This window comes from Botrytis sinoallii, assembly GCF_014898435.1.
Source record: "Botrytis sinoallii strain Bc 23 chromosome Unknown BSIN_026, whole genome shotgun sequence".
NCBI classification, from domain to species: Eukaryota; Fungi; Ascomycota; class Leotiomycetes; order Helotiales; family Sclerotiniaceae; genus Botrytis; species Botrytis sinoallii.
Window position 1 is genome coordinate 339,917 of NW_024066053.1, and position 27,060 is coordinate 366,976.

At 43.4% G+C, this 27,060-nt stretch overlaps 11 protein-coding genes across 11 annotated transcripts; 6 read left to right on the forward strand and 5 right to left on the reverse strand.

Moving 5' to 3' along the window:
* Positions 1 to 2,738: 2,738 nt before the first annotated feature.
* On the reverse strand, positions 2,739 to 3,627 carry EAF02_010609 (uncharacterized protein; the record flags this gene model as incomplete). The annotated part of the gene is made up of 4 exons (XM_038906657.1): positions 2,739 to 2,839; positions 2,901 to 3,206; positions 3,257 to 3,349; positions 3,555 to 3,627. The coding sequence occupies 4 exons, from the start codon at positions 3,625 to 3,627 to the stop codon at positions 2,739 to 2,741; spliced, it is 573 nt and encodes a 190-aa protein (XP_038753527.1).
* Positions 3,628 to 3,642: 15 nt separating this feature from the next.
* On the forward strand, positions 3,643 to 5,119 carry EAF02_010610 (uncharacterized protein; the record flags this gene model as incomplete). Its single annotated transcript, XM_038906658.1, has 2 exons — positions 3,643 to 3,777; positions 3,851 to 5,119. The coding sequence occupies 2 exons, from the start codon at positions 3,643 to 3,645 to the stop codon at positions 5,117 to 5,119; spliced, it is 1,404 nt and encodes a 467-aa protein (XP_038753528.1).
* Positions 5,120 to 5,682: 563 nt separating this feature from the next.
* Positions 5,683 to 7,248, reverse strand: EAF02_010611 (uncharacterized protein; the record flags this gene model as incomplete). The annotated part of the gene is made up of 3 exons (XM_038906659.1): positions 5,683 to 6,110; positions 6,166 to 6,981; positions 7,065 to 7,248. The coding sequence occupies 3 exons, from the start codon at positions 7,246 to 7,248 to the stop codon at positions 5,683 to 5,685; spliced, it is 1,428 nt and encodes a 475-aa protein (XP_038753529.1).
* Positions 7,249 to 7,904: 656 nt separating this feature from the next.
* Positions 7,905 to 9,319, forward strand: EAF02_010612 (uncharacterized protein; the record flags this gene model as incomplete). The annotated part of the gene is made up of 3 exons (XM_038906660.1): positions 7,905 to 8,192; positions 8,245 to 8,874; positions 8,942 to 9,319. 3 exons carry the CDS (start codon positions 7,905 to 7,907, stop codon positions 9,317 to 9,319), a joined length of 1,296 nt encoding a protein of 431 aa, XP_038753530.1.
* A 1,051-nt stretch (positions 9,320 to 10,370) lies between these two features.
* Positions 10,371 to 11,668, reverse strand: EAF02_010613 (uncharacterized protein; the record flags this gene model as incomplete). The annotated part of the gene is made up of 3 exons (XM_038906661.1): positions 10,371 to 10,685; positions 10,779 to 11,517; positions 11,607 to 11,668. The coding sequence occupies 3 exons, from the start codon at positions 11,666 to 11,668 to the stop codon at positions 10,371 to 10,373; spliced, it is 1,116 nt and encodes a 371-aa protein (XP_038753531.1).
* Positions 11,669 to 12,423: 755 nt separating this feature from the next.
* Positions 12,424 to 15,913, reverse strand: EAF02_010614 (uncharacterized protein; the record flags this gene model as incomplete). The annotated part of the gene is made up of 3 exons (XM_038906662.1): positions 12,424 to 15,678; positions 15,729 to 15,799; positions 15,853 to 15,913. The coding sequence occupies 3 exons, from the start codon at positions 15,911 to 15,913 to the stop codon at positions 12,424 to 12,426; spliced, it is 3,387 nt and encodes a 1,128-aa protein (XP_038753532.1).
* Positions 15,914 to 16,376: 463 nt separating this feature from the next.
* On the reverse strand, positions 16,377 to 17,482 carry EAF02_010615 (uncharacterized protein; the record flags this gene model as incomplete). Its single annotated transcript, XM_038906663.1, has 4 exons — positions 16,377 to 16,669; positions 16,818 to 17,111; positions 17,200 to 17,229; positions 17,287 to 17,482. 4 exons carry the CDS (start codon positions 17,480 to 17,482, stop codon positions 16,377 to 16,379), a joined length of 813 nt encoding a protein of 270 aa, XP_038753533.1.
* A 1,931-nt stretch (positions 17,483 to 19,413) lies between these two features.
* EAF02_010616 (uncharacterized protein) lies at positions 19,414 to 20,698 on the forward strand (the record flags this gene model as incomplete). Its single annotated transcript, XM_038906664.1, has 4 exons — positions 19,414 to 19,482; positions 19,539 to 19,796; positions 19,865 to 20,012; positions 20,076 to 20,698. The coding sequence occupies 4 exons, from the start codon at positions 19,414 to 19,416 to the stop codon at positions 20,696 to 20,698; spliced, it is 1,098 nt and encodes a 365-aa protein (XP_038753534.1).
* Positions 20,699 to 21,953: 1,255 nt separating this feature from the next.
* Positions 21,954 to 22,348, forward strand: EAF02_010617 (uncharacterized protein; the record flags this gene model as incomplete). The annotated part of the gene is made up of 4 exons (XM_038906665.1): positions 21,954 to 21,968; positions 22,029 to 22,069; positions 22,128 to 22,205; positions 22,258 to 22,348. 4 exons carry the CDS (start codon positions 21,954 to 21,956, stop codon positions 22,346 to 22,348), a joined length of 225 nt encoding a protein of 74 aa, XP_038753535.1.
* Positions 22,349 to 22,584: 236 nt separating this feature from the next.
* On the forward strand, positions 22,585 to 23,979 carry EAF02_010618 (uncharacterized protein; the record flags this gene model as incomplete). Its single annotated transcript, XM_038906666.1, has 2 exons — positions 22,585 to 22,802; positions 22,851 to 23,979. 2 exons carry the CDS (start codon positions 22,585 to 22,587, stop codon positions 23,977 to 23,979), a joined length of 1,347 nt encoding a protein of 448 aa, XP_038753536.1.
* Positions 23,980 to 24,311: 332 nt separating this feature from the next.
* EAF02_010619 (uncharacterized protein) lies at positions 24,312 to 26,717 on the forward strand (the record flags this gene model as incomplete). The annotated part of the gene is made up of 3 exons (XM_038906667.1): positions 24,312 to 24,736; positions 24,783 to 25,467; positions 25,518 to 26,717. The coding sequence occupies 3 exons, from the start codon at positions 24,312 to 24,314 to the stop codon at positions 26,715 to 26,717; spliced, it is 2,310 nt and encodes a 769-aa protein (XP_038753537.1).
* Between the last annotated feature and the right edge of the window lie 343 nt (positions 26,718 to 27,060).

Consider the following 27,060-nt stretch of genomic DNA (forward strand, 5'->3'; position numbering starts at 1 on the left):
GTCCGACTTAGGGAGCCGATATCATCATGTAGGTAAATAAAGCTGCCCAGAGTCCATGCCCAGATGCGGTACAAGTGTTATGGTCAGAATCTCAATTCGTCAAGCGATGTATAGCTTTTGACGTGTCTCAAAAGCTCGCGGAGAGTATCTAACTACCTCGAACTACCTACCTACACAAAGTCGTTAATAAAATCTCCGATATCAAGACTCGGACATTTAATGACGAAAGAATTTTGCTAGCCAAGGGTATGCCTGCTATCATTTGAGTGAAACGGACTGTTGTTCTAGAGATCCTAGCTTCTGGATCTGTGGAGCCGTGTAGTGTAGTTGACAGTAGGGATGAGCGAATTACATAATTTGGGGGTCGATTATATAATTTCATATTATCATGCTTTTTGAGGCATATAAAATATTATGCCAAGCTTATGCACGTGTTTTTTTGGACCAATAAAACCATCAGGATGAATGGAAGTGGGTCGTTTTTGGAAAAAGTTTTTCATGGGTTCTAATCTTCAATTTAGTGTATAATTAGACCCAAAAGTCAGGTGCTAATCATGTGATTTATACACTAATTATCTTCTTTTCAAAATAGCTTCAAAATAGCCTTTTATAGGATTTTTATAGGGTTTTATAGGATTTTATGATTAGTCATACATATAATGCGATTTGACTAATATTATATATTATATTGAAGTGACGAATATGCGATATTATATATCATCAAATCGCCCAACCCTAGTTGACAGGCATTGTCTTTGAAGAGCATCCTGGATACATTCTTCCTTTTTTCCATTTCCGTCCTTCGTATTTTGAGTTGCTCAATCTTTCGGCTTTTTCGGACGGCTCGAATTCATGAGTGTTAATGCATCTAAATTATGACTTTGCCATGCGCTTTTCTTGCATCATTTTTGGTAATCTCCCTCGAGACGCGCTGCTTCACGCTGCTTTATACCTGGCACGTTGCTCAATTCTTTTGTGTTATGGACAATGTGATGGCTATTCCATCCGTCTGCCATAATTTATAGCTCACAGCATATCGTGCAATTCTCCTTGGGAATTTGCAATACATGTAAGGGTAGAAGGAAGGGCGCCAGCAAGAAGTTGTTTGTGATATCCCGTCATTCAACCAGCAATCACGTCAAGGCCGACTCGTGTTGGTAGACATTCCTTCAAGGCATCAAGTGCTTCAGTCATTAATTGGATGATCAATGTTTGATATTCATTTGTTTCCAAAATTTCAGTTCGTTTACATTTGAATTGAATTGAAACTAACGTTAGTACCTCAAAAGATACCAATTTTCTAGGTCTTTGTACCTATTCGTGGGTCATATAAGGAGTGGCTATAACAGCATAAAGATTGACTTTTTGTCGCGCTTCCAAGATGTTTCAATATAAAGTGGGAGTCCTATTATCGGCCAGCTACAGCTTCAGACGAGATTCTGCCAGCTGATGCAACAGAGTAGTTAGTCCAGTGAAGTCCGGAATCTCTTTTAACCAAAGCCTCAACAATCATGATTCAATCATCAGTGTAATCGAATCCCACTTCAGAATTTGGGATGATGCCCATAATCTTCCAGTGAAGTCGGCCCGATGGTGTAGATTGCAGCCATGCTACGCGGATAGCGCAGCTGAATGATATCTCTTCCAAGAGTCGGGTGTGTTGAGAGCGTCAGCTTAAGGGACGTAGTGAAGGCTGGCGATATCTCACGAGAAAAAAACCCTTCCAGCTCCTTTATGATGCCAATACTATGAGAGTCAATCATGACAGTAGAATCTTGGAATAGCCGACTTTTGATCTCTTCAATAGATTGTAACAAAGATCATTATTATCAATGCATGTCATGTTATTGATAGGTTGCAGTTCTGTACAATCTTCGAATCTGTCCGTCATTATTTTGCCCTGGCATAGATTCATCAACAACAATATTGTCATGTATGCACCGGCTTTAATACGATCAAGCTCGTTCAAAGGGTTCAATGTAGTGATAGGACGTAGCTCATGCCTTGAAATGACCTTTGAGCCTCCCTTTGCCCGCGAAATGTTCGGTGAAAATTTCTCGACAGCTTCCATACCTATCCCTTTCCCTTGAAATTTCCTATCTTGATATCTGAAAACGATCCCACACCGTGATTTTCGAAGGATTCGAAGAGGTCATATCCATAAATAACAAAAGTGACTGGTGAGGTATTAGGCGAAGATGCCAAAGTGTGTATTATGAACTGTGCCAGGGGGGTTGTCCCATAATATATAAATTCTTCTCCGCTGGCCATCTTCAATATTGCAAAGACTTTGAGGCGGAGTTGGCGCCATGTCGACACTATAACAACGCAATACCTAGGAACTGAAACCACAAGCAAGTATTGAAAGTAACTTGGTAGGACAAAAGTCGTGCCAAGGCCATAATTAATTGGCGTCGCTGCATCTTTAATAAGCTAGCGTTAGACGATTAGCGACATTCGCGACGGGAGGGAAGGGGAGATCAACTGAAAGCATGTTGCGACCCAAACAGCTTAATAGCCAAACCTTTCAAAGCTAGTTCATTTTGGCAGCTATTCAACATTAGCCAACCCCAGACCCCCATAATGTTCCAGTGTTATATGGGATTCGAATTTGATGAATCACTTCACGTTAAAACTTGCGAGAACTTTTTCAAGAAGCAATCTTATATTAAGAAAAGAAAAATAGCCTGAGACTTGTATTGATCCTCAACCATACATTCCTATCCCAAGAACGAAACCTAGACAACGGTATTGAGCTCAGCAACAAACGATTGAGAATCTTTCAAACTATCGACAGCCTGTTTGAGATGTTCTACATTGTCCAAGGCCATTTTCGTTGCTGTACATGTCAGACAAAAATCAATGATCTTTCAGGAGACTTACTTCGATTCCACTCCAACCAATCAATCCCAAGAACAATCTCTCTGGCAAGTTTACACTGACACCACTCAGAATGTGTGTATCCTTCAACGCCTTTGCAAATGCTTCCCATGCTGTTTTGGCTGCATTTCCTTTCTCAGAGTCTTCATGAATGTTGATTCTAAAGACTTCGATTATTGGGGACGCGAAGATATCTTTTGGTGAGAGATCAGTCTCGTATACTTCTGGCCTCGGCGGTGCAGTAATGTGTGGCTTTATCTTTGCAATAAAGGTTGGAAACTGTTCGCTCTTTACAAAGTCATCAAAATATTTCGAGTCCTCCCATTCTGTGTTATATCAGCTCCATTTCTGTGGAGTTTGTCATCAAAGCATTCACCAATGCCCAGAATTGGATTGAATGAAGGCTCTGCTACGGCCACATTGTTTTCGATCAACTTGTGTCCGGCCGCGCCAAGCACGAAACCGGGAGCTGAAAATTAAGTATTTTAATTGTTTAATATTATATCGAAAAGAGATCTTAGTTGTTGAAAGTCTTTCGAATGGTGATCAATTCCCGCCTGTTTTTTTGCTTACGTAGAGTCAGGTACCCACTTTATGCTTACGAGCAGTGGAACTCCGCTGGAAGCTTATGTCCGTGGGCGACTACAACGGGCTCAAACTATATAACATCAAACCGGAGTGGAATTCCGCTTCAATACTGAATAATTGTATTGCACTCACGATAGGAAGTTCTAGGCTCAGTTCCATCGAAGTATAATCGATATGACTGCGGTTTTAGTCCACCAAAGCAAGACTCGGAAGAAGGCGTGTACGGCTTGTGTCAAAGCAAAACGGAGGTGCGATTTGTTGTTGCCAGCATGCTCCAGGTGCAATACAAAGGATCTGAGTTGTGTTTATGTAAGTGAATCGTTCGGCCTTATTGTATCATAGCAGTACCGTGATGCATAGAATGCTGAAATTGTGGATATAGGTGAATGAGGTATCGCAGAAGAAAATAACAAAATCTTCACAACGTGCTAAATCAACCACGGTTCCTGTGGAGAGCATTGCGACAGCACAAATCTTCACTGATTCGTATGAGGCATGTCTTGATTCGTTGCCCTACGACAGCATATCGCTCTTGGATTACCAAGATCAACAATCTAACCAGGATCTCGCATCGTGGAATTCCACCAGTAACACCGCCCTTTTTCTCCCACCTGACATATCATTTCAAATCACCAATCCACTTGCATCACTTGATCCTCAGACTCTGTCTCTCTATATCGATCCATTACCATCACCTTACTTATCTATTCAAGTTCCTCCTCGCAACACCCTTAGCCCCGCTCAAATCGCCTATATCTCAACCCAACTGAAATCATTCGTTTCATCCTTCGCACTCCACTCCCACAACTCTTTTATCCATCCTCTCTCATCCCATAATCTTGGTAAACCCCTACCCACTCCATATACCGACGCACTTTCTATCTGTGCACTTCATACCCTCGGCTCTCCTCATGCCTTCTCGATTCTCAACTCTAAAATCTCTGAGCTTATTTCCTCGAGTGAAAAAGATTATTGGGGCTCATCCGAATGGCTTATTGCAGTTCAAGTCTTGAATCTATATCAAATCATCCGTCTCTGGTCCTCAAATGAAAGACAAAAGAAAAACGCCGAAAGACACATACCGTTGCTAATGCAATGGACAAATCAACTACAAATTGAATACGTAGGATTATTAGCACAAGGTATGGATACACGGCTTCCCACAGACGATGTCCATAGTAATGGTAGCAAGCTTCAAGATTACGCAGAGAGATGGGTACTTCTGGAAAGTATACGACGAGCCGTCATGATTAGTATGGTTATCCAATGCTTATATGGCGTGATGAAGGATGGGCATTTAGGAGGGTTGTTGCCTCTATTATTTCACCTACCGGTCAGTGTTGACGCAGGTAAAATATGGGAAATTTTAGGTAGGAAAGTTCTGAATGAACAACGGACATGGGAAGATCAATCTGATGATTCTACAAATGTCGAGTTTGGAGAGATTTATGAATATAAATGTTGGAGCGAGGGCTGGACAATTGGGATTGTGGGAGGAGGAGAATTGGAACAGGAGATTTATGAAAGGATGCTGTTGGTAGCCTGTCCCATGACTAGAGCGATTGAAAGGTGGGGAGGAGATATGGAGTCGGAATATGGGGAGGTAGAATTGCCAATTGTGGGGGGTTTGGAGATGGGTGTAGAGGTCTAAATGATTGGGTTCTTTGGGGAAGTGGGAGGTTAGATTTGGAGGCGTTTTCAGCAAAGGCGTTACGTTCAAGTACGCTGCTCTTTCTTTGCTCGATGGATAAGATAGCATTGATGATACTTCAGATCAATCACTTGCGGGGTTTCCACTCGATACATAGAAGTTTTGAATTTTTTTTGAAACTACAATGGTCACTTTCCCCCCCCCCCCCCCCCCAAAAATTAAGAAATTCCACGAATCTTTAATTAAGCACGTTTTAGATGCCCCTCAGACGGGCGAAACATATTCAGTCCTACTATGCCCCATCACGGAATAACAATCAACTTAAACGGGAGATATTTCTTCAGGGACTTAAACTCCCTTTCTCAAAACCACAAAGTGTGGCTCGTAATTTCCCCCTACCATCCTCACATCAATACACTATCTGCAATTATAATGTAAGTCTTGTTTGAAAATCGTTAAATCATTTGGATATATACGTTAAAATATGTACGACAAAAAACCAGTAAGACCCTATGCAATTATACACATATCACACCCTTTTGAGCTCCCATTAAAACCCCCAATTAAGCCTCTTCACATTTCTCCAAAGCCTTGTTGAAAATCTGCACAAATTTCCACACATCCTCATACGTGTTATAGAGTGGTACAGGCGCCACACGAATGACATCTGGTTTTCTCTTATCGGCAACAATACCTGCGTCTTCGAGCATGTCTGAGAGAGTTTCTAAACGTCCGGGTTTTAATAGAACGCTAAGTTGTGTTCCTCTTGCTGAAGGATCGGAAGGGGTGATGATGCGGAAAGCAGGGGAATCTGAGGTATTGGTTGATAAGAGGAGATGTTCGAGGTAGGCGGTTAGATGAAAAGTTTTTTGAGAGATCTCAGCCATGGATGTTTGGTTGAATATTGAGAGGGCGGCGCAGAGAGATGTGAGATCGACGACTGACGGGTTGCTGACTTGGTAGCCGGAGGCACCGGGAGAGGGACGGAATTCTAGAAATTTGTTAATATCCGTCTGAGCGCAAAAGATGAGATAGAAAGAACTTACTGTTGTTCATCAAGAATCGACAACTTTGATCTCCTCCGTACCATCCCATCAATCTATGTCTGTACTTTGGCTTTTCTTCTCCTTCACTGTAATCTACTTCACCATGTCTCTCATGCACATATGCACCCGCGATACTTCCAGGTCCGGCATTCATATACTTATACGTACACCAAACCGCAAAATCGACATTCCAATCATGAAGTTGTAGTGGGACATTTCCAGCTGCATGTGCTAAATCCCATCCTACCAGCAATCCCTTAGATTGTGCATATGCTGTGATAGTCTTGATATCGAAAAGTTGTCCGGTGTAGTATTGAATACCGGGTAAGAGGAGAAGAGCGGTAGTGGATGCATGCTCGTCAATTGTGCGGAGGATTTTCTCAGTAGAAATCTCATAGCTTCCCTCATCTGGTGCAATCATCACCATAGCTTCTTCGGGGTTATATCCATGTCCCCTAATTTGTGACTCGATAGCATAATGATCACTGGGGAATGCTTTCCATTCCATAATAATCTTACTCTTTTCCGGAGTAGGTGTGTAAAAAGAAGCCATCAATAAATGTAAATTTGTAGTCAAAGTACCCATGATCGCAACTTCGGAAGCCTTGGCTCCTACAATGGGTGCACATTGCTTGGAAGCATGTTCGGCGAGCAATTGCCATTGTGTTAGAGGAGAATCCTCCAAATCACGGAAATGACCGTGGACAGCAATGGAAGACCAAGTATCAAGATGAGCTTGAAGATACTCTTGAACACATTTAGGTTGGAGACCTAAACTATTTCCACAGAAGTATATGGATGATTCATCGGAAAGACCTGATTGACTGTGAGCTAATATTCATGTTGAGTCATGTGATGTGATGGCGGGGTATGCGAGTAGAAGGCACGTGTAAACGAACCTGGTTTTGCAAGCTTCTTTGTTTTAATGTTGGCTTTGGATGGAATAATAAATTGATCGCGAAATCTTCGCATATGATCTTTAGCATCAAGTGATTGCGCAAATTCAAGTGTATTTGCTTTGGATGAAAAGGTTGGCTTCTCAACCTTGGTCGATGGCTGCTCTTCCTTTGCTATGGAACCCATTTTGCTGAGATGGCGAAATCTGGTGGGAGTGTTGATAGTCGTGACAATAATATACAACTACAAATCTGGTTGATATTATATTATATTGCGATGCAATTGTTTCTCTCTTAAAAACAGAATAAGATGGATGAAACTGATCTGATTCAAAAGATCAACGACAACGTCAAGTCTGGTCACTTTGTAGGCGATCCTGTTCTTCATTCAGTCTCATCGTGCTGTCATCGATATCCGTGTTCCGTCGGAATAAAACAAAGTTTCCTCTGCATCCGCTTCCGCATCCGTGTTCCGTCTCCACATATTTAGCTTCCTCCTCCTATTCTTACGCGATAACAAATCACGCGCATGGTATCACTATTATCTGTGAATGGATACGGGTATTGTGGAAATGCCCGAAAACTCTCCTTGTCGTATATTATACGGCGTAACAGAGGGATGAGACGAAAGTAGAAAAGTAAAACTAGTATCCTTCTGTTTTGAATCAAGAGTCTATTGAATTCTCACTAGTTGTTTCTATCATTATCCCAAGTTTCGTGTATAAGCAAAAGTAAAAAGTTACAGCATAACAAAAGCCGTGCTTGAGTTACCATTTTCTTGTCTTTTCGTTGCATCCTGCTTCTCCTGCATATTCCTCAACAAAATCTTCAATTTCTTTCAGAATGCTTGGTCCATTGAATATCAATCTCGCCGAATTTGGAGTTTCGACAGAGAATGGGTTCCTTCCAGATGTCAATCCTCTTCCACGATTGAGTGCCTACGTTGAGTGGGAAGATCTAGTAGACGAGATCCCTTTTTTACTCAAGGAAGGATTGTTCAGACAACATGCCGATGCTTTACCTATACTCGATACATCGAGTTTAAAAGAGGAAGATGAATGGCGGAGAGCTTACCATCTGTTATCTTTCATGACACATTCATATATCTGGGGAGGAAAATTTCCATCAGAGGTAAACGAGCCCTAACATCACAATTGACGTATTCTTATACTAACAGCAACAGTTATTACCCCCTCAAATATCGAAACCCTTCCTAGTCGTTTCATCCCACCTCGGTCTCCCCCCAACCGCCACATACGCCGCTCTCAATCTCTGGAATTTCACCAGTAGTTCCTCAACGCAAGATCTCACCGATCTAGACAAACTCTCCTGTCAACACACCTTCACCAATACCCCCGATGAATCCTGGTTCTACCTCGTCTCCGTCGCCATCGAAGCCCGCGGCGCAGAAGTCATCCCCTTAATGATACAAGCTATGAATGCAGTTCGCTCTGACGAACCAGAAATCTTAATATCCTGCCTCGAAAAATTCTCAACTTGTATACAAGATTGTGGTAAAATCCTTGAACGCATGTATGAAAAATGTGATCCCGAGGTCTTCTACCACATCATCCGACCATTTCTAGCAGGTAGCAAAAACATGTCGGCAGCTGGTCTGCCAAGGGGTGTATTCTATGATGAGGGCAACGGAAGTGGGGAATGGAGAATGTACAGCGGAGGGAGCAACGCACAGAGTAGTTTGATACAATTCTGGGATGCGGTGCTAGGTGTCAAACACGTACCTACCAGACCTATGGGCAAACCACAGAGTGAAACCGTGGAGCCTAAGAAAGGTTGTCATGGATTCTTAGAAGTATGTTTACCCCTCTCTTCTTTATCTTCACCTCATACCACGAATCTTCCCACTAACACCCGTCCAGGAAATGCGCAACTACATGCCCGGCTCGCACCGCGCCTTCCTCAACCAAATCTCCGAAATCTCTCCCATCCACAACTACGTCGACTCATCAATCTGTTCCTCCTCTGTCACAAAAGCCTACAATCAAGCTGTTGAAACCCTCACCGAATTCCGCAACATCCACATCCAAATCGTAACACGATACATTATTAATCCATCTCGGAAAGCGATGGCTCAAGGCACGGAAAAAGAAAATGCGGGGTTGAATTTAGCGGTTGCGACGACGAAGAAGGGAGGAAAGGATGTTAGAGGAACGGGAGGAACGCAGTTGATTCCGTTTTTGAAACAGAGTAGAGATGAGACGAGGAATATGGTTGTAGACGTTGTGGAGAGTCCGTGAATGAGATGAGAGAGAAAAAGTTGATGATGTATATATGGGATGGCGTTTAGATATGATTCATGATATAGATAATAATACCCAATGATATTTTGAAGCAAAAGTCTCTAGATATCTCAAATTTGCGGAGGAGTTTATATACAAGTGTTGGATCCAGTCGGTGCTTTCAGTCTAATCAATCTGCTAAAATTCGTACATAAGTCAGTCGAACCATCGCTATAACTTGCCTACGCAGCCCGTGAATTCCGGAATTCACACCACTCAAACTCCCCATTCATTACCATCCACCCTGCAATTCACTCACAAAGCAACACGTTCGCTTCCCCTTCACCTCGAATCCATCCATTGTTAACCGAAAGCTCACCAGCAATCACCACAACAAACCCCCGACAAACTCATCTTCCATATCATCCCATCTTCCGACTCCCATCATTTCCATCCGACTCCCATCATTTCCATCCGACTCCCATCATTTCCATCCGACTCCCATCATTTCCATCCGACTCCCCATCAAAGCAAACTATCTTAGCTCTTAGGAAAGACGAAACCAAAGTAAAAGCATTGTTTCAATGGTTACTGGATCGGTATCAACGAGTTTTCCTTGGGATTTGAATCTGGAATTCTTCATGTCATATACATATATATATATATGTATGTTGAAACTTAATTACAATGTTATGCTACTGAAACGCGGTCAAAAAGAGGTAATTTGAAATACGAGTGATAGATAGAAACAATTTATCTGCTTGACATGCCCCGCAGATCAAACTTTGGCTCTGCAGAGGTATATCGCATCATATCCGCAACGGAGAATCGAAACCGCCAAATAGTGAAATTCATTGTCATGTATAATTCGTATGTACTCATAATCCAACAAATACAAGCTAAAAACAGTGAAGTGAAGGAGCACTTCCGCAACTCCTTCTCAGACTTCCAAGATTTTTCAACAACTCCCTGAATATTAAATACCCTCCCACTATATACAACTACCTATCTACCTACATACAATATTAACCCTCTCTGTGCTTTCATATATATACATATAATAGTAAGATCACAACTTACTCTCCTTTCCCTTTCCCTCTCCCCCTTCCGATCCCTTTACTTCAATAATTAGTTTCCCAAATTGTTTTCCCCCTTTCATATCCTCAAATAATTCTTCAATCTCCTCTAAATTATCGAGCCCCTTTACGACTTTTGATACTACTGGTTTGATCTTGTGTTCATTAACGAATTGAACCATTTCTCTGAACTCTTTTCGGGATCCCATTGTTGAGCCTTTGAGCTCGAGATTCATCAGGTTGGCGGGCATGGACCAGTCCATTTTGGGGGAGATGGTCATGCCGTATTGAACTATTGTACCGCCAAGCTGTGATAGAAAGTTAGTTTTCTTGTTTATGAGATGGTAGAGCTTCTTGGGTTGATTCCATGGGAGTAAAGAAGTATGAAAGAAAGAAAATACCTTCAACAACTTCGTCGCCTTCCTAACAATATCTCCTCCTGCCCCATCAACAATCAAATCCAATGATCCTTTCCCATACCCCTTCAACAATCCCTTCAGTTCCTTCTCCCACCCCTCACTCTTATAACTCACCCCTCCTTTCGCACCCAATCCCTTCGCCTTCTCAATCTTCCCTTGATCCCCACTACTAACAAAAACATTACTCCCCAACCCCACCGCAAACTGCAAGACACTCAACGCGACCCCACCCCCAATCCCCGTGATCAAAATATTCTTCCCCGTCCCCATATTCCCCTCTCCCCCCTTCACAACCAAGGCCCTCCACCCCGTCAATCCACAAAGCGGCAGCGCCGCCGCCTCCTCATCGCTCAAATGCGCAGGCGCCTCTTCCACCTCCTCCTGCTCAATGACCACCTCTTCAATAAGCGTTCCAATGGGAATCGTACTCGTGCCCCCTAGAATTTTATATCCGCCTGCATCTTCAGGGCCGAAGGGATCGGAATGCCAGCCGCGGCCGGGAGTGAGAATCACGCGTTTCCCGAGCCAGGATTTCGAGGCGGCGGAACCGATCTGAGAGACGTAGCCGCAGGCGTCGGCGCAGAGTGGGGTGGTGAAGGAGGGGGAGGGATAGAGATGTTGACGGAGGAATAGGTCTCGGTGGTTGAGAGCTACGGTATGGATTTGGATTAGGAGGGAGGTAGGGGATAGGGAAGGGGTGGCATGTTGGGTTACTTCGAGACTGGGGGTTGTTAGAAGTGGATTGAATGGATTTTAGGCAGCAATTGAGAGATGGGGCGATTTGAGAAAGAAAATGAAGGGAAAACACACGGATAGTAAACCTTCCCCGGTTTCCCACCCTCTATCTTCTGCATTGTAATCGCTCTTGGCATGATGGGGTTTATTCCCTGAGGACTGTTATCTCGAGGCTTGTCGTCCTGCAGTGCAATCGATGAAACAGATTGTTCAGGATACAATCTACACTCAATTGAAGATTCAACTATGCAGACTCGGCAGAGTAAACAATAAGGTTATCCGCACCCAAGCATGAAGAAAGATAGATTGATAAGCCTTAGCTCACCGAATCCCCACTCAGTAAGCTAAAGGATCAAACACCCCACGTTTCCCGCAGTTTGCCTCGGTAATACTCCGGCCCGCAAAAATGGGAGACAGGGGTAATTATGTGACTCGGTAAGACCTCCGTTTAGCCGTGCCGTGCTCTACTCACATGAAATTTGCGGATCTCATCTCGGTGTTCGACCAGATGTCGTACAGTATCTAATCAGCTATCGGAGAGAGACGGGGAATAATGTTCTTCAGGACCACCTCGTTTAGACATACTGAAAGAAAACATTTTTATGGGGACGACATGCACTGTCAGCGCTACTAGAACAGTAATGCGAGGTGTGATGCATGGAATGAGCTGAATAAATGCGAGATTATCGTCTCATATCTCCACAGCATATGAGTTTTCATGCACAATCGAGAACTCAAATATTCGTGATCAGATCAGATCCCTGAACCATTTAACTTTTTCGTATCGGAATAATTCTACTCGTACTTCGGACTTTGTACATTTTTGTTACCAAGACCACAAGCCCTCAACCAAGAAACTCCAAGAAATGCAATTCTGATCCTCAGCCACCCATTATTTTCTTCTCTTTCCACCACCACCACCATCTGTATCTGCTCTCCTCTTTTTTCCCTCCTTCCTCCAGTACTCTTGCTTTTCCTTCTTCTCCCTCTCCCCCCTCTTCTCCTCATTCTCCGCCACCTTCTTCCTGTACACTTCTCTCCTCTTCTCATTTGCAACCTTTCTCTTTGCCACCTTATCATTTCTGAGCGTCATTAATTTCTGCATCAAATCTCTAGCTTTCTTTTCTTCTCCTCCTACTACCACTGCTCTCTTTTGCATATATGTTGGTTTGCTCTGTTTCTTCATTTGAATAATTTGACTCTTATATGGAAGTTCTGCAGCCAATGCACGAGGAACTCGTAAAGGATTGAAATGACGAGCTACTCTTTCAACAGGTTTGTAGTGACTGTTCTTTTGGTCTGGTGTAGGTAGATTTTGATCTCTTCGGACTTCACCGGTTAACCGCATACCCTCCCATCCAATGAGATTGGTGACTGGATTGTAAAATCTGTGAGGCTTAATCGGATACCAGGCCCGTAAGAAAACAATGTCACTCATGAGGATTTTATCTTCAAAGGTTGCACGGAAGTAACCTTCTGGCTTGGCCAATGCACGTTTGATCTGACCTCTGATACCAGAAACTGTCTTGATCGAGGCTCCTTCAAACTTGGCGATTTCCAATGACGTGTTGAACATATCCTTGATGAAAGCTGTATTTTTGTAGATCTTGTAAGGAGTACCAGTAAGCTTGAGTTTCTTGACCGTTTCTGAAGATTCATCGACTGTCATAACAGTTCCAGTGGCAGCGATTCGGAAACCAGGATTCTTGTTAGAAAATGATTGGTAACATGAAAATCCAGTATTGGGCGCAATGAATGGACCGTAAAATGTACCAAAACAATGCATATGTTCAGGAGTATACTTGAGCATACGATTCCTTGTTCGATTGTCCGAAGTACTGTAAATTGGGAGGGTTTGGAATCTTCTCCATCCCAGAGAAATGATAAGAGGATCATTTGTTTTGAGGATTTTCTTGTGCCATCTGTGTCTCTTGATCTTGACTTGTACAAAACCAAATCGATCCTCGGTTGGGGTCAAACCTCCCACAATGATTGGCATTCTTGGATTAAATCGAGTAACAAATTCAGATGGTACTCCCTCAATAACAATCTTGCCGTACATTCCGGCGCGGTAACCCTCAACTTGGATTCTTTGACTTTCGTCAAGATTCTCGAATTCGGATTTATTGATATCGAGTTGTTTTTGAATTTGTGCTTTCTGTGCATCATACCATTCATCCTCTCCAAATTCATCATCTCCACCAGCTTCTCGTCTAGCATTAGCTTTATCGTTGTTGAACCCATCTCTGTCTTCTTCTTCAAATCGTAGTTTAAGCTCTTCTTTTCTTCTAGCATTCTTCTCTCGTTCGGCCTCAATGTCCACTGGCTCGTCTGCTTTGTGTTCTTCGCCAGTTTCCAAATCCTTGAACTCTCCATCACCCTCATCATCTTCGTCTTCCTCATCGTCATCCTCGTCGTCATCACTGCCACTGCCATTGCCCTTGCCCTTTAATAAATCTGCTGTCGCAAAACGTTGTCGGAGTTCCTCGATATTATCCTCCACAGACCACTTTGATTCTAATTTCTCATAATCAAGCAATGGAATTGCTCGATCATCCATGATTGCATCTTCGTCCTCTCTACCAGTCTTCTTGAAGAATTCGTCTTCGTCTTCTTCTTGTTCAATGTCTTCTTCTTCCTCTTCAATCTCCCCTCTCCATCTTTTGAGCACTTCTGTTGGAGTAAGCGACTCATCGTACATAAGTTTTGCCAAATCTGCAGTCCGGTAAGATTTTCGTTGTCCATGAAGTTTGCGTGCAGTTTCCAACATATTTTGTTTCCAGCGAGCTGCCCCATCTTCATCATCAGAATCCGAATCATCTTCATCCAATTCATCACCAGAAAGTGAACCAAGATCAGAATCACTGTCAGCGAATTCAATATCGCCACCTGCCTCATCTTTGTCTTTCTTGAATGCTTTTCCTAATTTGTCTTCGGTAATTTCTGCTTCATCACCAGAATCGAATTCTTCGTCGCTGGCAACTCCATCGAGGTCCTCATTGTCTGAAGCTTGATCTCCTCCGACAAATCTTGCGCGTCTTTGATGTTTTCGTCCAGAATCTTCTTCCTCGGGAACCGACTTGATGGTTTCACCATTGCTGAATAATCTGACACCCTCCTGAGTCTCACCAAGGAGCCTTCTTTCTCCTTGTAAACCAACGATCAGTTCTTCTCCCTCCCCACGTTCGTCATCCTCGGCATCTGCGTCGAAATTAAAACCTTTCTCACGAGTGATCCAAATAGTGTCTCCATCAATTTTCAGTCCACTCTTGTCAGACATTGGCGCATGGAGTTTCTTTTCCTTCTCATCCAAACGTCTTCTACCAGTCTTTCCAGATGCTTTGGCAATCGCTGCATCCATGAATGGTGTAGGGCAAGGATCTGGTAATGATTCCATAGCAGATACTGAATAATCACCCAAGCCTGGTATATGAACCCTTTGGCCTTGCGCTGCGAAATTTGTTCCTCGTAAATAACCTGACAAGACAACCGTTCGGTCGCACTTCTCGTCTTCCTCAATTTTGGTAGGGTGGGTGATATCCCTGAAACTATCAATAATGGTGTAAGGATGTGTGTTGCGCCAAATCAAAGGTCTTGGGTTCTTCATAACAGAAATAAATCTCGACAAGTTATGGATTTCTCGATCCGGATAACGTCCATTGATAACTCCAGATAGATAGAATAGATGTGCACCCTGGTATAATTCGCTCCAAAATCGGTTCTTGAGTCGTTTCTTTGCATCCTTCAAAGTTTGTGGTTTCTTGAAAAGATCTAGATGTGTGAGAATTCCGAAAACATTACCCGGCATACCACTCGAAGATAAAATGTTCAAGAATTCCATAGTCTCCATCTCGAAACCAAAATTTCCGTCAATCATTAACAACACAATATCTGCCACCTTGGATATATCCACCATAGCTTCGAGTTCGTTCGGACATTCTACAAATGTAAGTCTTTGACGCTTCGAAGTGACCACTGTAATGGGTCCTTGAGGATCTGATAGTGTCTCTTTCGCATATCGTTTGACTAAAGATTTGAGGAGAGTCGTCTTTCCAACACCTGGTGGTCCAACAATTGTAACAAGTCGTGGCGGTGGTTCTTCTGGCAATCGATCAATTTGAGGAACATGAAGACGTCTTTCTTTGATCTGCAAAAGTTAGTCACCTAGCGCATCAAGTCCTAGATGATTGAACATACATCATGCGATCTGGCAGCACTTTTTGCCAATCTTCCTGGGTTTGCGAAACTGAATGCTTTGGGATTGCGCTCTGTCAAACATGTTAGCATATAGAAATTACCAATTGAAAGAACAATTACTAACCTCCAGTCTGCTTCTTCTTCTCCTTAGGGGCCCTGTGAGGCCTATTCTTTTGTTCTTCCATGATTAACTGATTGAAGTAGTTGAAAAGCTACTTTAATCCGCCGACGACATTGAAATCTTCATAAGATTCGAAATATTTTTTTTACCTAGCATCGGAAAATTCAGCACCGATCGTGAGCGCTAGTCCTGTTACGGTTAGCCTGACCACAGAATCCATCCTTATCCCTTATCAGATCACAAGGATTATAATGATAGAAGAATCTGGATTTGATAAAAGTTAAATCTATGGGCTAGCGACGGCTAGCTGCTGCTAGCCGGACATATGGAAGTATAATTGGACGGTGAGAGAACCTTGATAAGACGACTACTTGCTGTCGCGTTTTTTGGTATGGGATACTGCACAATTTATATTCATCTACACTTCTAAATTATCTGTTCTTCTCTAATCACGCAGTCCACCCACCACCTTCTATATTATTATAATTCGTGTTTTCACCCCTGATCAAAGATCAAGTTTCCGTCCTCTATACCTTTTCTTTCCAAAAACCCCAGACTAGGGTTAACACAATTTTACAACCACCCGCTACAAAGAGCATAGGACTAACACTCTTTGTAACCTTGCTAACCCACCCTCCAACAATCGCACCTACCATGGTCAATACAAAAGCTATCGCTCTTCGATTTCTCTTCGGGTTTTTCGTTACGGAAGCAAAGAGAAGAGGATCGGATAACAAATCGCAGAGAAGCGATGTAATGACAATGGTAGGGACTTCTCCTACGCCTAGGAAGCGAGAAGAGACGATTTGACCGGCTGCTTCTGTAGAACTGTTAGAATGACATTGGCGTGGATGTGAGCTGGAGAAGAAAGTTCCAGATGCAAGTTAAAGTAACAGAAAGTGAGAGTAGTTGTGAGACCATCGCAATTGCGACGAAACAGAGCAGGAGGTGAATAGAGACCAACGTACGAAAACTTAACAATGCAATCGGACCAACCTGGTCCCAATGAGTCCCCAAATCAGCCGGTACATAGCCTTCAATGACGAAGCCCTGGACTAGACTAGCTGATAGCAAGATGCAACAACTCTGGATTAAGAACGAAGCAACGAGAGTACTCCGTTGAAGGGGGCCACAGAAGCGATGGCATCTTGAGAAGATAAAGGAGCCAATGCAAAAGAAACCGATCGAGATGAGCGATCTTGCCCAACCAAAAGGTCGATTGTTCTGATCCGATGCACCGAGAGCTACGAAGATCGTATTGCCTGTACCATATTATCAGATTAAAGCGCGTCCAAAGGGAGAGACGTATGAATGGCGTGATGTGTGTGGAGATCCTTCATCAAGACTTACCAGTTTGCATAGACACGAAGGTCTTGAAAGCTATGATTGATCGTCAGTCATCGTCTCTATCTTGTAATTTTTGCATGTCTACCATACCATTATACAATGTGCTGTCTAGAAATCCAGTGATGAGACAACAGATCAACATCAAAATGTCTGCATGATCCGTGCTTACTTCTTGTGCGAAGTGTTTCTTCATTTTCGCATGAAAGGATTTCTCAGTAGGATCACCGGGTCTCGTGATGTCCATGCTGTTGTGATGTGGCAATGCCTCTTCAAGTTCCTTTGACATCTTGATCTTCTTCTGATCTGATTCGGTGAGATTTGTTCCGAAAATTCTTTCAGATTGGAGAAACTTGAATTTTGGCGTCCGAGGAAGGGAGCGTAATAAAGCGGGCAAGAAACTGAACTCCTTGGATTCATGGATAGATGAGCAGATAAGCGCCAAACCCCCTCTTTATGAAATGCGCATCAGCGGCGTTTTAATTGACGAGACATCAAGGAGGTCCGATGGAAGATTTTTCAAGGGAAAACCCCCCACGCTGGCGAATTCAATCAATTTAGGTTATCGAGGTAACATCGTTTCTTGCCAAGCCGGAATATCCTCAATTTGTCTCCGCTACCCGTGAGTAAAGAGGAGGTAGGAATTATTGCTACATATCGTAGATTGTGGGACCACAACGCTTTCGCCACTACGCCAATTATTTCCAAGATGAGTGAATTAATATGGGTGTCTTGAGAAAGACTCGGTATGACCTTCGCAACATTATCACCTAAATCTTATCTCCTAAATCTCCCTAATGCATAGAACTCGGGTCAGTCCGTTATCTTAATCTTGCCTTGGCACTTTGCGTGCTCCATAGTCGCTAATACCCGTTGAAAAGCTGTGGAGAACTATGCGAACCCCTTTCAACTTTCCGTAGATGTGCCCAAACCTGAAGATTATACTCTCATTTTTCACCTGCTGAACCATTGTGTAACAAAAACTGTACACACCGCTTTGCTTGAACTCAGCACATAGTTTTTTGTCAATAATGATAAATTTTTCTAAGAACATCACAGGTTGATTTATTGTCGATTCCTTGTGCAATAGGGTGGAATACATGTTGTGGATAGGCCAATCTTGGCTTGGCCAGCTTGGCTCTTGGAGCGTTTCTTCAACAAAATTGAAAAGGGCCTTTTTAGCGCTGTAACCATATAAGCAAAAAGCACAGCTGAAGGCTGAAAATTTGATACTAAAGAACAATTGTCACACCGAGCGGACCTATCAAAATCCTTGTGATCCAGGCCAAGACCTCGAAATACGAGTAGATGTTATGGATATCTTGACTTATAAGACATAAAAAGGAACTCTATTGTGTGGAGCTGGTGTAGTAATCTCTTCGTAAGCTCATGCAACTGTAGAGGAGGTACTGAATGACTTTCAATTTTTAAACGATGAGAATAAGCTTGAGGGCAATTATCGCCAAGGGCTGGGTACTTAGGAATTATTCGGCTTTGACTTTTCCTGTAGCGCTTGGTATTACTTTGTAGGGAAGATGAATTTAATTCTGACAAAGCTTGCATCACTTGGTATTGATTTGAAGAATAACGGGTTTCAAGATACTGGAGCTTGATCCCCATGTATGCCTTGGTATTTCTTTGTATGGCAGGGAATTTGATTCATGCTCTTCCTGCAGCTCTTAGGTCTTGGTGTAATCTTGAAAATTGCCTGCATCTGATGCCGATTCTTCATGTATCTCTCGGTATAACCTCGACGGTAGTAATGATACCCGCCGGCACTCGCATTAGAATGGTGATAGCCAATATAATCTATGATATGTGATAAGGACGTGACATTGCGGGATTTTCTGCATCTACATCCACGAGGATGTAGAATACGACTCAAAATACAGTACCAAGACGTTACATTCTCATCTTCCTTCTGCGAGGTGATACATTAGGTATCGATCATTGAGGTCGAGATTCATCTCTTGGACACATCTCGTCTTCGTTGGCGCTGAATGGACGGAAAAATAATGTGCAGGCAGATGCGAAGAGGCAAAGAAGATAGATAGAGAAGACCGAGACCGAGGAGATGTCGTCGGAGAGATCTATAAAAACCCCTTCAGTCCCCGCTTGGAGTCACCTCGATCATCAAGCACACCAATAGTACAGTGATATCTGCAATACAATCATCAACAACAAGATCACTACTTACTCTACATTACACTTGACATCATTATGGCTCCCATTATGGAATCACTCCCAATCCTCCAAGAGAAGTCTATGGCGACTGTGACTGAGTATTCAGTATGCAGCATTCAAAGCAGTTACTCAGAGAGTCAAAGCTAATGATGATTGTCTAGGTTCCAAGTTCGCCAGATGGCGCTGTTACACCTTACGATGGTAAAACTCATGTTTTCAACATTGATATGCCTGCCTACTCAGACAAAGTCATGTTGACATTCAACAATGCGGTCAAGCAAACGACAGGCTTTGAAAGCGGCGCAACAAAGTTGAAGAACATGCTCAGGGACTCCAATGAGTTGATCGTTTGCCCTGGTGTTTACGATGGTATCTCGGCACGAGTTGCCCTGCAAGTCGGCTTCTCAGCCCTTTACATGGTACGTTTAAAGTTCCATGGCAGCGCTAGCTACCCGTGGGGAAATACGTTGCTAATCTTCGGGTCTAGACTGGAGCAGGTACCACGGCCTCCCGCTTGGGCATGGCAGATCTTGGCATAGCCCAATTGGCTGACATGAAGGAGCATGCCGAGATGATTGCAAATCTTGATCCTTATGGCCCACCTTTGATTGCCGACATGGACACAGGTTACGGTGGTAAGTGGGATTGTGCACAAGATTCTTCACAAACAAATAGCTGACCCTTTCTCCAATGTGCAGGCCCTCTCATCATTGACAAAGCCGTCAAGTCGTATATCAGAGCCGGTGTTGCTGGATTCCACATTGAGGACCAAATCCAAAACAAGCGTTGTGGACATCTCCAAGGCAAAAAGGTTGTTCCAGCAGAAGAGTTCTACATGAGAATTCGTGCAGCCAAAGCCGCCAAAGAGGCCATGAACTCCGATATTGTGTTGATCGCACGCACAGATGCACTACAACAACTTGGCTACGACGAGTGCGTCAAGAGGTTGAAGGTCGCTCGGGATATGGGTGCTGATGTTGGTTTACTCGAGGGTTACACTTCGAAGGAGATGGCTGCAAAGACTGTGAAGGAGTTCGCCCCATGGCCAATACTCTTGAACATGGTTGAGAATGGCAGCACCCCAATCATCACCACCAAGGAAGCACAAGAGATGGGATTCCGTATCATGATCTTCTCTTTTGCTGCTCTCGCTCCAGCCATATTGGCAATCCAAGAGACTTTCTTGCGATTGAAGAGGGATGGTGTCGTAGGAACTCCAAAGAACCTGACGCCCAGGGCTCTGTTCGATGTTTGTGGCCTGAAGGATAGTATTGTGGTTGATACTGCGGCTGGTGGTGGGGCTTTCGCGGATGGTGTTTGAGTAGATGTAGTATCTTGTCCATATTCCCCAGTTTGTTTAGTTTCCTTACGTTCTACTCTAGTACCTGATCGGTACTAGATATGGTGCAAGCATATTATAGGGGTTTCGTCAAATCGTCAAAGTAGATCTTGTTATATACACAATATATCTTACTGTTTCTTCTTCTTCATGAATGATATTCTGGACAGCGAATATGTTGATAATGTGAACGTATACCATTCAATTGAACCGTTATCATCAAAGTACCTGCTTGGACAGGAAGGTGTCAAATTGTGGCGTTTGTGGCACTGATCGAGAGTTGTGGTACCGCGATAAGGTTGCTATAAATAACCTCCGAGGTCCACTCCACCATTTTCACCCAGATGGGCTACTAGTAGATAGCTTACCATCTTGATGGTATGTATGGGGAAGCTGGTATTCGGATACCATATTGACTTACCAAATCCAGAACACACTAAGCCCTTTTGAATTACAGGTTTCGTCTTACTCTTACCCTTACCTAGGTACTTTCTACTCTGTACTCAGGTATTCGCAGGCAGATGAATCAGCAGAATGTCCAATGCTCTCTCTATCCACTTTCGAAACTAGCGAGTCCACCCCTTCACCCATTTTGAAGGTTTCCTCATCTCCATTAGCCTGCCTTGTCGAAAAAGCGACGATTAGACTGAGAATAGATCCCAACTTGGGTCGTACATCCAGATCTCATTCCAGGATAGGGAACGTGTGTTTTGGATTTGGTGAGTTTAGACGTTAGCCGGCTATTGGCTATTGGACTAACTTTACGGCTGAAGATATGCAGTGGCACCTGATGAAGAATCTCATGCAAGTAACATAAAACAGGGTAAAATCTTGGTAAAATGTACGGAGACTTCATCTCCCCCTATAACCAATCGAGCCAGTCTACTCAGTTATCTGCATACCGGTATGCCTCATGATAACCTTGTGGGCCAGTCTCGAAAGCTTATCTCCTCCATGATCACAGACGTGTCAACCCTAGAGATGACGTATGAGTAGGCCATCATTAATCGTGATAGAGGTCCCCTCCATCTGCTTGGTAACATGCAACCCATCCCACCTGAAACCTTTCTGCTCAGAATCTATATAAGACTTCATCTCTACCTTCGTATTTTCTTCCTTTCCTATTTACAAAATATATATCGACCTACCCAGTAACTAGACTTTATAATCTTGATCAATCAATACACCTTCAGACATACACCACTCCACTGAACCCCTCATAAGCCAAACCACCACCATGTCTTCCTACATTGTACGAACACTACGTCCATTCCTGACATATACGGACATACAACTGACTCACTATACCTAGGTCGGAGTCAAGAAGAACCTTTCAGAGGAGCAGTATACTGAGTACGAACCAATAAGTACCTCCAGCGACGGCGTAGCAAATTACTTACAAATATTGTAGAGCCAGAAAGGCTATCGAAGAGCAAGGGTGCGAGATTAAGAGCGAATACGACCGCACCGGTGTCTCGCCAGGTTTTGTGTAATACATTACAGTTTCTTACTTGCGTATTCTCTTTCTGACATCTATGTAGTGTCGAGATGCCGGAAGGCACCGTCACAACCTTAGAAGCGCACGACCACGTAGAATTTGTGGAAGCAAATGGCGAGGTAACAACCCAGTAGGGATAGACGTCAAATGAAGAAACACGGCTGTTTTTGAGGTGGAATGGGAGTTATGGAAGCATTATGTATTTATCTAGTAGTAGAAAATCAACTGAAGTTGGGACACTCATACCGTTTTCCTCCAAGAGTTTCCTAGGTGTTTGTCTAATGTTTAGCGAGTCCAGTGTCGACAACAGAAGAATCGTACGCCATGTTGTTACAAACATTCAACAAATTCCCCGATCCCCAATGTCACCATGAATAATTGTTTCCGAAGTTTGAGTTCTGCCCAGCCTGCAAAGAAATGGTTTCATTATTCTAAACCAGCTTTAAGATATGCCAGCACCGCCCGTTATCCATCGCCATCAGCTCATAAATGGTCGCATCCTCCAAGCTCAACCACCATTGCAGATAGCGAAATCGCGAATCTTGCAAGCAAACCTCTGCATACATTGAGCTTGGCAGATTTGGTCAAGTCCGTGATATCATTCCCGATTTCTCAAAATACTAACCTATTGAACAGACATGGCCGCCCATCCTTATCAACAGAAGCCTTGTTTTCATCTGCGAATTTCACGCTCGATCTCCTTCCCATCCGTCTTGCGCACAGAATACAAGCGTTGCGAAATCTGCCGTTTATCGTAGTATCAAATCCAAACATCTCAAGGATCTACAATAATTATCTCCATTCATTATCCACCCTTTTGCCATACAAAACTATATCTACCTTGGAAGACGAAATAAGGTTTACGGAGGTGTTGGCAGATTTGGTGGAAACACACTCGCACACAATTCCAACTCTTGCAAGAGGTTTTCTTGAATGCCGAAAGTACATAAGTCCGTCTGAGGTGACGCGATTTCTGGATGAGCATCTTCGTGCTCGAATAGGTACTCGGTTGATCGCGGAGCAACACATCGCATTACATCTCTCATCTCAACCTCACCAGATGGGGCATTCAGAGGCGGAGCCATCATCTTACATTGGTGTTATAGATACAGCTTTGAACCCGGCGTCAATAGTGAATTCGTGTGGAAATTTTGTCTCGGAAATCTGCGAACTCAAATACGGCGTCCGACCAAGTTGGATTATCGATGGAGAACCGGAGACAACATTTGCATTTGTGCCAGTGCATTTAGAATACATAATTACTGAATTACTCAAAAACGCGTTCCGTGCGACCGTCGAATCTGGTAGGTCTAATGAACCAGTAGTTATAACGATAGCTGCAGAGCCAGAGCTCTCTACGATAAATGATTCACAGAGTAAGTCTAGCCCGGGTGTAATTCTAAATGGCAACCCCACAATCAAACCGTTTGAAGATTCCGCTCCCGGTGTCACCATTCGTATTCGAGACCGAGGAGGTGGAATCAGTCCTGAAGTTTTACCAAACGTATGGTCTTATTCATTTACAACATTTTCGGAAGAAGACGAATTACCCGGGCAAAGCCACAGCAACGGGAGCATGGATGCTTTGAATGTTTTATCAGGCGCTGGGGGTGAGAGTAGCTCGATTGCTGGGCTAGGATACGGGCTACCACTTGGAAGAGCATACGCTGAATATTTTGGGGGTGGCATCGAAATTCAGTCGCTTTATGGATGGGGCTGTGATGTTTATTTACGACTTAAGGGCCTCGGAAGACCGAATAAGTAAATTAAGCCAATACATGGCTTCAAAGATATGATCGTAGGTGGCGAAATAAGTCTTTTCAAGGATAGAATCCAGCTTCGGTCGACAGAAATCATTGTCGTTGAATCACACCCAATTGTTTTTTTTTAAGATGTGGTAGAAGTATGGAAGCGGAGTTTGACAGGGCTACGGAGTGCGTGGATAAGCACTCCCTGCATTTGAACATGCGCTGGGCGCTTCATTCGCCCTTGAAAATAACTTAGGCAATGGCAACCTTTAATGAGGCTTCCAGTGCACGTAAATCCATCTCTCTATTTTTTATTTTTCGTATTCTTCTGCATAGTTTGATTTTCAGTATGGAAGGTCTTTCCAGTGCTTCAGCTGCCTTCGCTGTTATATCCCTCGCCGTCCAGTTAGCCGAAAGTGTCAAAAAGCTAGTTGAGTTCTGGCAGGCTGTCGAGGATGCACCAGGAGATATTTGTGACCTCTTCAACGATTTGGAGCTTTTGTCGGCGGCCCTAATTCAAAATCAGAAAAAGTTTGCTCAGCATAGCCCCTATGATCCGATTGCCAAGCGAATCTTAATCAAATGTCAAAAGAGAGTTGAACAACTTTCGTCAAAACTGTCTCCTACGATGGGCGCATTTACCTCATTTTCGTCTTGCAAGAGGAAGTGGGCTGCTCTGAAAATTACTTTGAAAAATGAAGAAATCAGAAAAATGCGTGCGTCGGTAGGAGAATCTTTGGTGGCCGTGCAGATGATCAAGCAAGATGCTATTTTGTAAGTTATCTATCCATCATTTTAAGAAATTTTCTGATCTCAATAGTGATATGGTGGAAATGGCTCTCCGACATCAAGAAGCTACCTCGAAGGGTATGAGCGCGATTCAGGAGTTTGTAGTACAATACTCGCAAAACCACAGACATATGGATAGGTCCACATCGCTTCTCCCCTCAGATGATATGTCCATACTCTCAGCGGGCGTGAATACTTCAGATGCAAGCCCACCATATTTGTATCAGGGCAATAAAATTCATGTCTGTTCCGAGACTACCGACACGGTGGTCTTGCGGAACAATCTATCTGCGCCCTCGGGAGGAGTCTCTGCCAATAATTCTAAGGAACAAATCACTGCTCAAAGGGTTTCTAAAATGCAGTCGTGGGGGGCTGACGGCCAGACACCTATCTTCTCATTTCGAATCAGGTCCTCATCGACGAAAAGGACAAGTAGACATGTATTGGGTTCTCGGGAGACAGCGGAGACAAAAGTTGGCGTGGTCTTCTATCCAGCCAAATGGTTACATCGTCTGGGTGTAAGTGTGGGGATTCGCATGTCAGCAACCGTTGATAATGGTTGGATGTTCACATTCAATTCTTTTGGTGCTGTTCCCGAGGATGCATTGATTTTCGATCTTTGTCGACAAGGTAATGTCGCCGGTGTCAAGATCCTCTTGGATCGTGGCGATGCATCTCTAGAATGTGAGAATCCACTAGGCAAAACGCCATTATGGGTAGGCCAACTCCGTACAAACTCTTGTAATTGATCACTCACATATTGCAGACCGCGGTTAATTATGGCCAAGTAGACGTGGCGAGATTTTTAATTTCCGCTGGAGCCAAAGATACAGCCACTGGCATCAACCTATGGCGGAATCCCCTTGTGCTTGAAGCTCGGTTGAAGATTGCCATGATTGAGACTTTAGAATTTTACTCTAAATCTAAAAACGATGATAGCAAATACGGTGATATTGGCAGGATGGCGATATTCTACACTCCAAGCAAACAGCCCAACATGACTCAAGAAGAACTCTCCGACAACATGCTATGTGTGTTTAAAGCTTTAACTCCATCTCTATGCACTGGTAACGCAGCTCAGGCGAGGTACCTTCGAGGAATGGTATCAGAAGGTCACGCGGGAAAGCTCATACAATGGCTGATAGGCAGAATCAAGGGAGCTCTCGAAATAGAGGAAGACAGCATCAGTTCTTACTCTTTACTTCACTATGTAATCGGGGCCCGGTTTCTTCATAGAGATCAGCTTTCTGTGAAAATGATTATGGAGAGGACAACAAACTTACACATTTGCCATGGTTACGGGTCTTGGGGCTCATACGAACCACAGACCCCAACAGTTCTTGCTATGTATGACCAAGACATGTTCATTTCATGGCGGAAGCTTCTTCAAGAAACAAAACAAGACATTAATGCATTCATCGAGCGGGAGCTTGATGCTAAACTTTTGTCCTCTATGGGCTGGACGAAAGCAACACTAGGGGCCCTGTTCCGACATCACTTCAACACGCCCATTTACAAGGGAAGGAGAGCCTTCAATGGGTTTCCTGAATGTGACAGGTGCAAACATCTCAGTGTTTCAATTGGTATGTATCGCGTTAAGATCGATCTCGAATTCAGAAGACAACTTCGAGAGATTAGGACTGGTCGTGCTCAAATGCCCCATTCCTCGCATACAAGATCTGAGAAGGATGGCTCAACCTGGACCGTAATTGCCGACGAAAATGGAAACCCGCTTCCAAACAGTCAACGGAAGATATGGCCACCATTAACTTACCGCTTTGTATGTTCTGATAAATGCAAAGATGGCATATCTGTTCATGATGTATTCGAAAACGATTCAGAAGACTTACCAGTGTTTCCAATATATGTTTCTAAGGAGGAAAGACAGCGCCTGGAGCAATTACGCTTAGCAGAAGAGGAGGCAAAGTGTCCTACTTATACTATGCCTGGGGCTTTTACTCCATAATGCTCTCTAATGTTCTCTCCAGATGAATTCATTAATTATTCTCCAAAGCTTCCCAAATGCTTTTCCATATCCCAATCCAAATTGAAAAATTAAATTGTTTTCCTGGGTCAATACTTTCCGAAATCTCTATCTATATCGACCTCGAAATTATCTCTTGTACTTCAAAGTTCAACTTCCTGTTTGATAATCAATTAATTATTTCGATTCTGCGTTTTAATCGGTTGACGTGGTAGGCGCGTAAGTTCTAGGGGCCTGTGGATCTATCGTGTCGGCAACCCTGTCATGCATCTTCGCTTCTGCATCCTACCACATCGAATAAAATGATTCGATGTCAGCAAAGGAT